The 11,788-nt window shown below is 32.4% G+C and overlaps 3 protein-coding genes across 4 annotated transcripts; all 3 read right to left on the reverse strand.

Moving 5' to 3' along the window:
* Positions 1–8: 8 nt before the first annotated feature.
* Positions 9–2,952, reverse strand: LOC112214073. Its single transcript, XM_024372423.2, has 2 exons — positions 2,506–2,952; positions 9–683 (listed from the first exon to the last, which is right to left on the reverse strand). The coding sequence occupies exons 1-2, from the start codon at positions 2,581–2,583 to the stop codon at positions 486–488; spliced, it is 276 nt and encodes a 91-aa protein (XP_024228191.1). The 5' UTR covers positions 2,584–2,952; the 3' UTR covers positions 9–485.
* Positions 2,953–3,122: 170 nt separating this feature from the next.
* LOC100742129 lies at positions 3,123–3,931 on the reverse strand. Its single transcript, XM_003485525.3, has 2 exons — positions 3,652–3,931; positions 3,123–3,443 (listed from the first exon to the last, which is right to left on the reverse strand). Exons 1-2 carry the CDS (start codon positions 3,724–3,726, stop codon positions 3,282–3,284), a joined length of 237 nt encoding a protein of 78 aa, XP_003485573.1. The 5' UTR covers positions 3,727–3,931; the 3' UTR covers positions 3,123–3,281.
* A 1,954-nt stretch (positions 3,932–5,885) lies between these two features.
* On the reverse strand, positions 5,886–8,462 carry LOC100742369 (cytochrome c oxidase assembly protein COX18, mitochondrial). 2 transcript variants are annotated; one of them, XM_024372415.2, is made up of 7 exons: positions 7,898–8,425; positions 7,677–7,814; positions 7,444–7,591; positions 7,241–7,365; positions 7,063–7,173; positions 6,821–6,971; positions 5,886–6,345 (listed from the first exon to the last, which is right to left on the reverse strand). In XM_024372415.2, exons 1-7 carry the CDS (start codon positions 8,423–8,425, stop codon positions 6,332–6,334), a joined length of 1,215 nt encoding a protein of 404 aa, XP_024228183.1. In that variant the 3' UTR covers positions 5,886–6,331. The 2 variants fall into 2 exon arrangements, with proteins under 2 accessions (XP_024228183.1, XP_024228182.1); XM_024372414.2 differs by lacking the exon at positions 5,886–6,345 and having other exon boundaries at positions 6,707–6,971; positions 7,898–8,462.
* Between the last annotated feature and the right edge of the window lie 3,326 nt (positions 8,463–11,788).

The raw sequence follows: 11,788 nt of genomic DNA on the forward strand, positions 1-11,788 counted from the left end.
CTTGATGATTTTGAGAGATTTAGCTTCAAAGACTCGAAAGCTTAGTGGTTACATTTAATACTTTATACGAGTGTATACATGCCTTTTCGATATATCATATTTTATATAATATCGTAAATTTATTTTCGATATTATGGGTATATAATATAAATATTATAATACTATTAACAATATACAATTGAAACGTTTTAAGATTCATTAGAACTGCGAGGACTGAAAACTTGATATAACTTCAGATCCCCAGACTCGACATTAAAAACCGACAGGACTTGAAAAAGTTTCACGTATCAAATTATATACAAAATGATTCGCATTTCGTTTCCAGCGTTGAAAATCTTCGAATCTCGTCGAAATTGAGATTTAAACTCGCATCGCCAATGGATTGATGCCACTCCCAATATCTCGCTCAAAATCTTTTAAGTCGCCGTTTCCTCAGTCGAAACATTTCTAATTTTCTGCTCGACTGATTTTACGGCCTTGCTATTTCACCAGGAGGGGCTATACTTCTTTGGCGAACGAAGACCACAATCGACGAATCCGCGTGCTTGATGTGAACAGGTGCCGGCCGCAGGGTCGAACACGTAAGTGGACATACAGCTTCCTAAGTTGCACACGCCTTTCCGACATACCAAATATTTCGTACAGTCTCCTGGATATGGTAGCACGTCGAATTCTTTCCCTTCCTGTGAATAAACAAGTACGATGATAAAAATTGTGATTGGAGATAAAACATTAAGAATATTCATAAGAAGAAATAGTACGGTAGAACTCCGCTTATCTGAACTCTGTTTATCGAAACAAAATTTTAATTAATGTTCGATTACTTGATCCAATCGTGTTTTTTATTCGGAACAAATTTGTATAATTGCAAATATGTATAATTTCTCATCTTATGTACGTATATGCGGAAGAATTTCTTAAAATATTGAGAATCTTTTCACCTGTTAAAACAAGAGATTGACTTAACTAAATTGCTACCGGTTGTATCCACTCGTTTGAACTTCTATTTATATGTGAGTGTGTAAAGGAAGAGTAATAAGTAATGGAGGAAATAAACTTCAGTCAAATGAACAGTTCTTGCCTCAACGAGTTTACATAAATGGAATTCTGCAGTAATATTATCTTGATTATGTTCTGTTTCAGTACTGAAACTGAAAAACACGTCAAAATGACAAATTACGTGTCTTTTTGGCAAACATTTAATTTACATTTTAAAAAATTATAAAAAATTATTGCTAGAATATTAGTAAAGATTATTATTTACAGATTGTATACATATATACAGGCGCTTTTAGAAAAATTAATATTGATATTATAATTAATATTATTCAAATAGGAATATACAGGGTGGTTGGTACAAACTGGTGGTACAAACGGGAAGGGGGTGATTCTACGCGAAAAAAAAGTCGAAAATACAGAATAAAAATTTTTTTTTAATTTTCTTTTTTTTAATTTTTCCATCGAGACAACGATCTACAGTGAGATCCGTTATAACGAGACGCGATAAAGTGCACGCGTACCGAGCGAAAATTCAAAGCCAATTTTCTCGAAAACAAAGCCTCGAACGAAAAATGTTTATTATTCTATATTTTCGACTTCTTTTTTCGCGTAGAATCACCCCCTTTCCGCTTGTACTACCAATTACCAACCACCCTGTATACGTCACACTAGTTTAATTGTAATTATTTATCTATAACACATATATTTATTGTAAGTATAATTGGTGAGAGAATTGTGAAGTGGAACTCATCAAAAATCAATTATTTATAAATAATTCCTAGACATTCGTAAATTCTAAGGTATTTTTATAAATTCGTTCACCATATGTAACAAGTGGAAAAATTCGGAACAAATGATTGTGACAGTTAAAAACATTTGAAAATTAAGACGTCAAGAATAATTCATGACATAAAAACATATGTAGATAAAATTATGTTGAAATGAGAAAAACCAGATACTAGGAAATAACTTTAGGTCTATGCTATCAGCATAACATAGACCTTACGTAATAAAAAATCTGTGATGTAAGAGGAAACTGATAAATATTACTCAATTATCAATACTATAGTATGGTATATAATAAAACAATTTTTAATAATAATTTTGTTTTTCCGTTCATTGAAGAAATTAAAAATCTTATAACGTCGAAATATCGTTAAAAATTTGACTAACACCTTACGAGATTGATTAATATATGGTGAATATATTTTACAAATAAATAAAAGGAATAGGCAGTAAAAAAAATGAACAAGACTACGAGATAGATTCTATAGTGATATAATACCCTGAAATGACAAGAAATAAACATCAAGATTACTCTAAGTACCCGGGAATAAGATAACAATAGCAGTTGCGAAAAGGAATGAACATCAATTTGCTTTAAAAGCATAAACAGAATTAGATATACAGCTGCATGAACACAGTGTAAATTTGTACGAGTATAAACTAAAGAAAAGTTACAATCATATCGGTAATAATTATTAATAACAAAAAGACCTTCATTACCACTTTCATTCTCTTAGCAGTCGACACAGTGAAACAGTAACATAATACACACAGTAAGATCAACGATCGAGATGACATCCTCTTGCATGCAAAATGACTGTTGTATTTGTTATATTTAATTGTACAGTACACTAATGATCAAATTGTTTCGGATAAGCTGTCAGCGTGGAGATCACGTTTCAGTGAATTAACAGCAAAATTATTTGACGAATATTTTTTCCTCTTTTTTTTTATGTGTTATAAACTATTTGGTCGATTATCTACTTGATACACGAACGAAGGTCGTCTGTAGACTGTGCGCTCTTTGCGAGCAGCAGCCAGCGTGCATAGCACTTCCGGCACTCGTTGCTAAATTAGCAATTGTCAGCGACAGATACTCGTATTATAATATTGCTCATCGATAATTATATTTGATCGTTGAAGATACGTGTGATATTTGCCGAGACATTGAAATTTTATGAGGTACATAATTATCTCTAATATATTCCAATTAACCGAAAGCGTATATATATATGTAGGTGTATATGTATATAAGTAAGTACATACACACGTTATACATAAATTATGTACGATTTAATTGTTGAAAAATTTGAAACCATAATAAAAATATGAAATAATTAATGATGTGAATTGAAAATAAATTTTATTCAATTATTCCACTTTTTTAAATTGTTTCACTTCTTCACATTCTCTCGCTGGTACGTTTGTTCGTAAAAAAGAAATACATTTGATATGGCGATATATTCTATAAATATCTCAAATTGTTGTTGCACAAATTATCCACGTTGCATACAATCCTGACGATTTTGGAGAGGATAGTCACAGGTGCCGATGTTTGGATTAAATTCCGTGCCTGTGCCACACTCCAAAACGAAACAACCGCTACCATCGCAATGTTGGTACTTCCTACAGTCGCCTGGGTAAGGATAAACTTCCCCCTAAAAATAATTAAGTTAGAACATGCTGTCATATGTACTCTACATAAATTAATGAACTCATTAACGTATATGTCTATTTCCTCGACTCATCTAGCATAGCAACTTATCTACCTCTATCATCTTATATATTATACAAAATGACAAAATTGATGTATGACAGTTACTAAAATATTATGTATAATTGAAAGTATTCTAACAAAATACGCACAGCTACTAATCCACAAAAGAAGATGATACAAAGAATGCTGCACAGCAGGATCATAAAGAGCTTGATAACAGCCATGACTTCCGCCTGTAATTCGCTACTCGAATCTGTTGAATCTACTCTAATCCGTTCCACAAAGTACGCTATTTGCCAATGAAATGGATTTTATATATACTGCATCATGCAAGCAAAAATAAAGAACGTAATTTAATACGTTATCTCGATATGAACTATTTCGCCGACTTCACATCTATTTTCATTATCGAACATACGCATGATACATTTTTTCCGACCTTATCGTCATTAAATAGCCAGGATCAAGGATACGAACAACAAGTTCAAATATAATTACATTATATTATGAGAAAAATTTTAAAATGCGATAGGAAGAAATGAGATAGAAGGAAATAAAATAGAGATAGAAGTGGTGATACTAAGCGAAAATAGTGTAACCTTTTCATTTGTTATACAAATAAAATACAATTACTCACAACAATCGAACAATCTTTAAAACAGAATAACTTTTCGAAAATTGGATCAATCGACTTGAATTTTTTTGGCTAGTTAAGAGGATTAGCTTAATATATGACGTGTAAAAAAATGTAAGAAAATTGCAATTAATGGGAATAGAAAATAGTAAAAGTCTCTTTTTACAACCTTTTTATCTGAATCTGTACATATTTACATAATTTAAATACCTTTTACAGACTTACGTCAGTTATACACATGCCGAGTATTTCATCGAAATTGGTTAATGTCTCTATGAGCTAGAAACGGTTTAAAATAGTGAAAATCGCAGTTTTCCACGACTTTCGGCCTAAAGTCTAAGAGTGACCTCAGACGATCGATAATATTGTCGATATTTCAACTTTTTCAACATCATCGCGGTTTGTCAATAAATACTGACAATATTGACAATATGCAATATTTATTGACAAACCATATTTCCCTCGCACGTTCAATATTTATTGATGACACATTCGGTTTCAAGTTAGCGTTTGTTCAACGATATCGAATAAGAAGAAAATTTGTGTAGCCATTATTTCAGCATTATCAATGAAGAAACCAAGGAAGAAGAGGGCTGAACATGAGCTAGGAAGTACTTTTTAAAAAGAGACATGTCTTCGCGTATAAATTTACTGAATGAAATTCGAATATTCACTCCAAAAGGTTTTCAAAATTATAAATAACTCGTGTTTCCCACTCTTTGATTTTCTAAAAGAGGATCTGCGTATAACTCATCACATCCTGGACACATCGACAACTTCTTTGTCTTTTATTACTTTTTTCTTTTCCATTGTTAATATTTGTTTCTTCTCTTCGTCTTAATTAATGATAAGATGCTAGATAAAATTTACAGGAAACATTTACAGGGTAAATTTGTTATGTGGATAAATAATACCAAAATAACGTGGACATAGAATTTATTTTAAACCACACGTGATTTCAATTCTAGACCCTTATAAACGCCAAAATTTACATCCCATAGAGTTTCGATCTTCGATATTACAATAAAAATTATTACATTTCATCAGAAATATTACTGTAATCTCAATTCGATAACGATTATGCATGATTTATTCTAATTATTGTATTCGTGTGTATTAATAATATGATTATTGTTTATTCGATTTCACTTTATTAAATTTCTTCACATTTAAGCTTGTGTATGTCTTCGTCAAAAGAAAACGTATCCTCGTTTGATATGGATTATCTATAGCCACCTTTTCATCAAAAAGGAACGTCCTCTGAGAGTAATACAGATATAAGGAGCAGGATAACGGATTTTACAATCGTTGACAACACAGGATGTTGAACAATCATCCACATGTGGACGTAGACCAACTTGGGTATCTGGACTAACTAGAGTTTCCTCCTAAAAATGATCGTATTATAATATACATTATTATTTTCTATTAATATTTTCTTTCTATTCATTTTCTGGCATATTTTTCTTTCGTGTCAATACTTAAGCAAATACTTATCAATTAGAAATATAGCATTATTAAATTTCCATTGATAGTTATCAGTTACATTTACCAGAAGTACAATCTATCAGAAAATGACAAAATTTATAAGTAACAGTTACTAAAATATTAACAATAAATCTGTGTAATTATAAATATTGCGACGATATACGTACAACTGCTAATCCACGAAGGAAGCTGATACAAAGAATGCTACAGAGAAAAAATGTAGAGAGTTTGATAAAAGCCATGACTTTCTTTGTAATTTGCTTCTCGAATCTGCTAGTTCATTCCACAAAATACGTTCTCCGTTAGTGAAATGCATTTTATATGTATATACTATATCTTATAAGAATAAATGAAAAAAAATAAGTCATTTAGATACGAACTTTTTCGTCGAATATCATTGTCTCCACAATATGCCCAATGCAGTGACTCAAATTAGTAGAAGTAAAGAAAATATTCTTGTGCTAAGTACGCGATAAATGTAAGGGACTTCGGCTATTGGTTGAAGAACGATAATCAATTGTTGAATTCAAGAGGGGATTTACTCACCATGGGGCATTGTCGTATTATAGGACTTGCTTCGACTTCTCGAGTTTATGACACAGACGACGCCCAGAAAATTATAGTATCTGAAGATTGTGAGTACGCCCCTCCGTTTACTTACTTGCACTGAGTCGAATGGTTGGATGGATTGATGTTATAATCACTAATTAAAAGATAGACACTAAAATATGTAATTTTTAAAGATTAATACTTATCGATTTCGCAAAATCTAGGTTCAGCATGCCGATGATAAACGTACATAAGAAATATAAAACAATGAGTGCTCTGAAAAAAATTCCTGTGTATCCTGCTGCTATATTCTAAAAGATATATCGCACTGATACAATGATATTCACATCTGAATTGAAGAAAGTAAATGCTTCCATATACACCTCTATTGTAAATAACGCGGCTCCATCCTCAAATTTAAATCTCTAATTTTCATGGAACTTACGCACGATGTATGTAGGTCCCGAAAAAATGTTTCCTACGTTTTTATTTTATGTGCTGATATTTTATGATGATAGTTAATAACACATTGATAATTATTCTTCTTTATTTGACTTCGTACTAAATGATATTACATTCAACATAGGAGAAAAATATTTCATCTTGTTTCTATGCTTTTGCTACGGATCGCGTAAAAGAAAATTTGCCTAATAACCGTTTATGTAATTCTTGATATGGATGCCGAAGGTCAGAATCAGTTTTAGGTATTCTGAGTAGCTTACGGACTTTTGGAGATAGGAGTACTACATTTTGTAACAGTCCATAGCAATTATTGGTAATCCAAAACAAGGATAAACACTAAAACATTTAATTTGCAAACATTAATAGAATAAGTAATAACACAGAATAAAGTAATTATTCATTTTGTCAAAATGTAGATACAACATACCGATGGTAAGCATGCCATGATAGGCACGAAACAAACAATGAGTACTCTACAGAAATTCTTGTATATTCTGTTAAATCTTGAATCCTTTATTTTAAATAATACGTAATTTACCTAAAAAAACGTATCATGTTGGTACAGAGATATGTAAATTAAAGAAAATAAATACTTGCATACATACTTCCATTGTAACTAAGTGAGAAAATCCAAAAAGTATAGGCAATATAAAAAAGTGATCTATGTCTACAAGATTTTGTATCCATCCGAAACCACCGGTAGTCAATTCTTGGAAATCCTTTACGGTGGCTAGCATTAAAATTTTTAAGACTTAGTTTTGTTGCTATTTTTGTATTAAAAACACTATATACAAAATACATCACTCACCAGGACTTATTTGAGGCAATACGTAACACATATTCCTTACTGCAACTGAGAAACTTATCCATATCGGTGCTTGCAATAAAACCATTGCAACGCTTTTAAATGGATGACAATTGTCTCTTATATATAATCTTTTTTGTTCCTTAGAAATCTATTACGCAAAGTAAAAAATTGATATACTTGATATAAATAGAAGAATATAATAGTGTGTATCCAAATACTTTACATTTAAATACCTCGCGTGTATATAAAGCAATCGCACGTACTGGACTCAATTGGGACGATACTACTTCCTTATCCACTTTCCTTCTTACTTTCTCTGCAATATCCATCATTTCATCTTTCAAGTTTTCCTGTTTTGCCCTATTGTGAAGCTAGATAAAGATCACTTAAGAAATATATATTCCAATCTTAACACTAACTTAACTTAATTTAATAACATAGTAATGATACTCACATCGAGTATATTTAATGGTAGATTTATAAATGTTCTTGTAATAATTGTGGTAAGTATGATACTTGCCCACCATGGTAAACCTGTTTCATAATGCATGTATCTAAAAGCTTTGGTGACCCATTCTACGCATATACTTTCAGATATCATTTGGAAAATGCCACCATTGTATTTAATAGCTTCATTTACAACTGCGGATCCTGAATTTGAATATTGTCTAATACTATTTACAGCAGTAGGATAACAATTGCTAGGAATTTTTGAAATTAGTACTACATCCTTGTTACATAGTAACGATCTTTGAAATACTTTTGGATGGAGTTGCTGATGCAAAACAGCATTTTGTGTATTTGAAAAGTTCCTCTTATTTGAAAAATATCCCATTAATACTTTACTATTTAAAAAATGATTCTTATACACATTTAGGGGAGAAGCATTGGAAATATAATGAATAGAACGAGGATGTTTTACAAAAATGCTGCTATTACATTTAAAATCCAATTGAATTTTTCTAAATATTCGTACATTCATGGTTACACAATAACAATGAACAGTTTAAATAAATAAGTTTAAAAACTTGAATAAGTTCAACAATGAATAAGTTTAAAAAAAACTTAGTTTTCCTTCGTGTTTACATCTATAAATATAATGTTCCTATATGTACATGACAATTACATCGAATAGGTTAGTTACTAAACTAACCTTAAATCGTTCACGATTATGCATGATTCCTTCTATTCCTTATGTTTAAATGTATTTAATAATATAAGAAGAGTTAGAATGTTTTGTATATTTCTTTATTAAAATTACAATACAAATTACATATTTTGGAGAAAATAGGTATTACGTGAAAATAGAAACCAATAAATAAATAAGCAATAAAAATCAATCTTTTAACATTTCTACAATTCATTAAAATAGATTAACATCACTGTAGTATCATTATTGTTAACAAACCTAAAAACAAACAAAATACTTTAAATTATACCATTGACGAGATACAAAATAGATGTGACATTCAATACATTTTCGTTACCGATTTACTATGGTAGTGGTTTGAAATAAAACTAAATTTTCCTATTAAATTATTTAATTGTAAAAATTATTGTATAATTCTTTAAATGTAATAAATAAGAATAATGTATAATTCTATTAATAATATTAATATAACGTAATTAAATAATATTGCGCGTCTTGTAATATTCTTATAAATGAATAATATATACAATTCTACTAAAAAATTGTTAATATTTTCAAAAATACGATAATCTCTAACTTATATACGTAATGCCGCAAGTTTCACTATACTGTTATAATGACATTTTTATAAGTTATGTTTATAAATCCACTTATATCGGTAAAACAGGAACATGTCGGTAAGTTGTTATAAATGTACGTGTATCCTGTACCTGTTCGGTGATAATTCTTATATTTGCCGTAGAAAATTGCAGAGGGCGTAAGAAACACACCGGTTTACCATCTGTAGATAATGATAGTAACGGTGTAAATTATATGCATACGTTTTACGTAATCGGATAAAACTATAGTTCCAGTAAATGTTTTAAGTTTATAAAATAAAATGTAGTTATAAGAATAATTTCATCTTATTTTATAGTTATCATTCATTACTGCATAATTATCATCTGTGATAACCGTTTACTACTTAACTTGCAATGGTAACGATATAGTTTCTTATAATAATGCAACATTTAAAATTCCTTTAAATTCGAATAATATATTCCAGTTTTAAGAAAACTACAAAATTTGATGTGATTTTGCCGCCTCATTGTAATAACAGCTGTATATATTACTATCGATGGTACATAATAATATTTATCAAATAATAATCATCAGCGACAAAGTAATAACAATTTTGTATGAAATAAAAGTTACAAACATTACGTAATATTTTTTTTTAAATGTACATCTTTAAGGATAGACAAAATAAACTGCATCTTTAATTAATCATATCCTTATCGATAAATATATCTGATATAAATATATCATTGTACTGTTTATACGTATATTATAAATGGCGATAAAATAACTTTTAAAAGCTAAATTAAGAGATATAAATGCGTATATAAAAAGCGTAATTATCGAATGTAAACAACTTTACTTCGATAACGCGTATCATACATCTAATTTACAATTCGTGAAAACGATACCCCATAGGGGACCCAAAATACTGGAAGAAGAAAAAGAAAGATGCGACTAAAGGATCAGAGTATCGACACACACGTATATATACGTATAACACATCCTCGACAAAAGTTTCTCGAATCGAAGCACAATGTTCATTTCACGGCTTGAGGATTGGAGGGAGGAGGTCGCGCGTCGAGTATCTTTGCATTAACATTTACCATCCCTTCTTTTTCTGTAAACCGCAGTTCTCGCATCATCCTAGCGATTTCCAGGCATCCCCCCGTTCCAGGAAGTGGAAGAAACGTCGGCATACCATTTCAACGACAAATGGCATCGCAGCCCTAACAGCCACCAACGACGTCGGTCTAATCTCGAAGCAGCGGTTGGTCGTCGAGATCCTGGCTCTCTTCCCTCGTCGAATGGGCGTGCTGGAAACGCCCATCCACCCTTGCTACATAGATCTGCACCCCTGTGCCATCTCAGGGGTGGAGTCGACCAATGACACGGTGGTAACGTTCGTCTGACAACGTGGCCTTTGGAGCCGCCCCCGCATTTCCCGTGGCTAACTAGCACTACCCCACTATAGTCGCGTCAGCCACTCGGCCAGCAAGTCCCCGGGCCGTCTAGTCGCCCGTTGGAATTCCCCACCTATCCTCCTGTCACCTTCCTCTGACCCCTCTTCATCGATGCTACCACCCTCCAATTTCAGGCCAACGTACCAGCCACATTGAAGAAGTGGTGTACATCGTGCAATAGCCTGACTAAAGCCGCATCCAGCGATGGTTATAACCTTATCCCCCTTTCTGAGTGCGATGATCGAACAATTTCATTTATATGTATAAAAAATTACGTTCATTACTTACGTGATTTAATCAAACTATAAAATTCAATATCACGTTGTAATGATCCTCTGTTAGGGGAAAACACTTACAAATTCAACAATTGTAAGTCTCGTATAACAATCCTCCGAATTTTAAAAAATATATCTTTTATCCTGCACCGCTTTGAGGGCTGATGCAGCCACGAAATAATTAAGAAATCTGGAAAGTTATTATTCCACTCACAGAGTCTTTTGTTACATATAGATGCTACAGAAGAAATAAGACAAATATCATTGCAACTAATAGTAAATATTAAGTCAGATCTTTTACGAGATAAATTATTTTCCGTTAAATCAGAAAAATACCACTTCTCCTGACTGATGAGCTTTCGTTCCTTATTAATGTACAAAAGCAAAAGTATACGTATAAAGGAAGAAAAGTGAAATAAAACAATCATCACCAAATAAAAGCAAATAGTAATAAATTCGTCCATCAACTGCAAAATCCCATCAAACAAACACCTACATCGCGAGACGATCGAATCTTTCGCTATCCCCGTGTCGACGTCATAGCTACGCCGACTCGCGGCCGTTTAGGAACTTCTGTACGTGTGTTAGGGATCGCCCACACCCTGGCCAACCATCCTCTCCTAGAAGTACGTCGAGCGTGTCGAAGAACGACCCGTGATTCCAGCTAGTATGGCTACGGTCAGGGGAGATAGGCAACTCCGACAGCCAATCGGGCAGCAGCCCCTATATACGTGCGTATAACGAACGTACAGACGCACCGTGCACACACATCGATACGAGCAGCTCGTACACACGAACGCGAACCGCGGTACCCGCCCTTCCCAACGAGATGAGTAGCTACGCCGAGGCTCGAAGCCACCTCGTCACGGAGAACGCTTCGAGACTTCGCGCGACTCCCT

Source organism: Bombus impatiens, unplaced genomic scaffold (assembly GCF_000188095.3).
Source record: "Bombus impatiens unplaced genomic scaffold, BIMP_2.2 scf_0064, whole genome shotgun sequence".
NCBI lineage: Eukaryota > Metazoa > Arthropoda > Insecta > Hymenoptera > Apidae > Bombus > Bombus impatiens.

Coding starts and splice junctions, on each gene's coding strand:
- LOC100742129 (XM_003485525.3), bottom strand. CDS start 3,726: ATGGCTGTTATCAAGCTCTTTATGATCCTGCTGTGCAGCATTCTTTGT. Junction 3,444..3,651: donor TCTTTTGTGGATTAGTAGCT/GTGCGTATTTTG, acceptor AATTATTTTTAG/GGGGAAGTTTATCCTTACCC.
- LOC100742369 (XM_024372414.2), bottom strand. CDS start 8,425: ATGAATGTACGAATATTTAGAAAAATTCAATTGGATTTTAAATGTAAT. Junction 7,592..7,676: donor TTGCTTTATATACACGCGAG/GTATTTAAATGT, acceptor TTTGCGTAATAG/ATTTCTAAGGAACAAAAAAG. Junction 7,366..7,443: donor ATTGCCTCAAATAAGTCCTG/GTGAGTGATGTA, acceptor TTTTAATGCTAG/CCACCGTAAAGGATTTCCAA.
- LOC112214073 (XM_024372423.2), bottom strand. CDS start 2,583: ATGTCATCTCGATCGTTGATCTTACTGTGTGTATTATGTTACTGTTTC. Junction 684..2,505: donor CTGCTAAGAGAATGAAAGTG/GTAATGAAGGTC, acceptor GTTTATTCACAG/GAAGGGAAAGAATTCGACGT.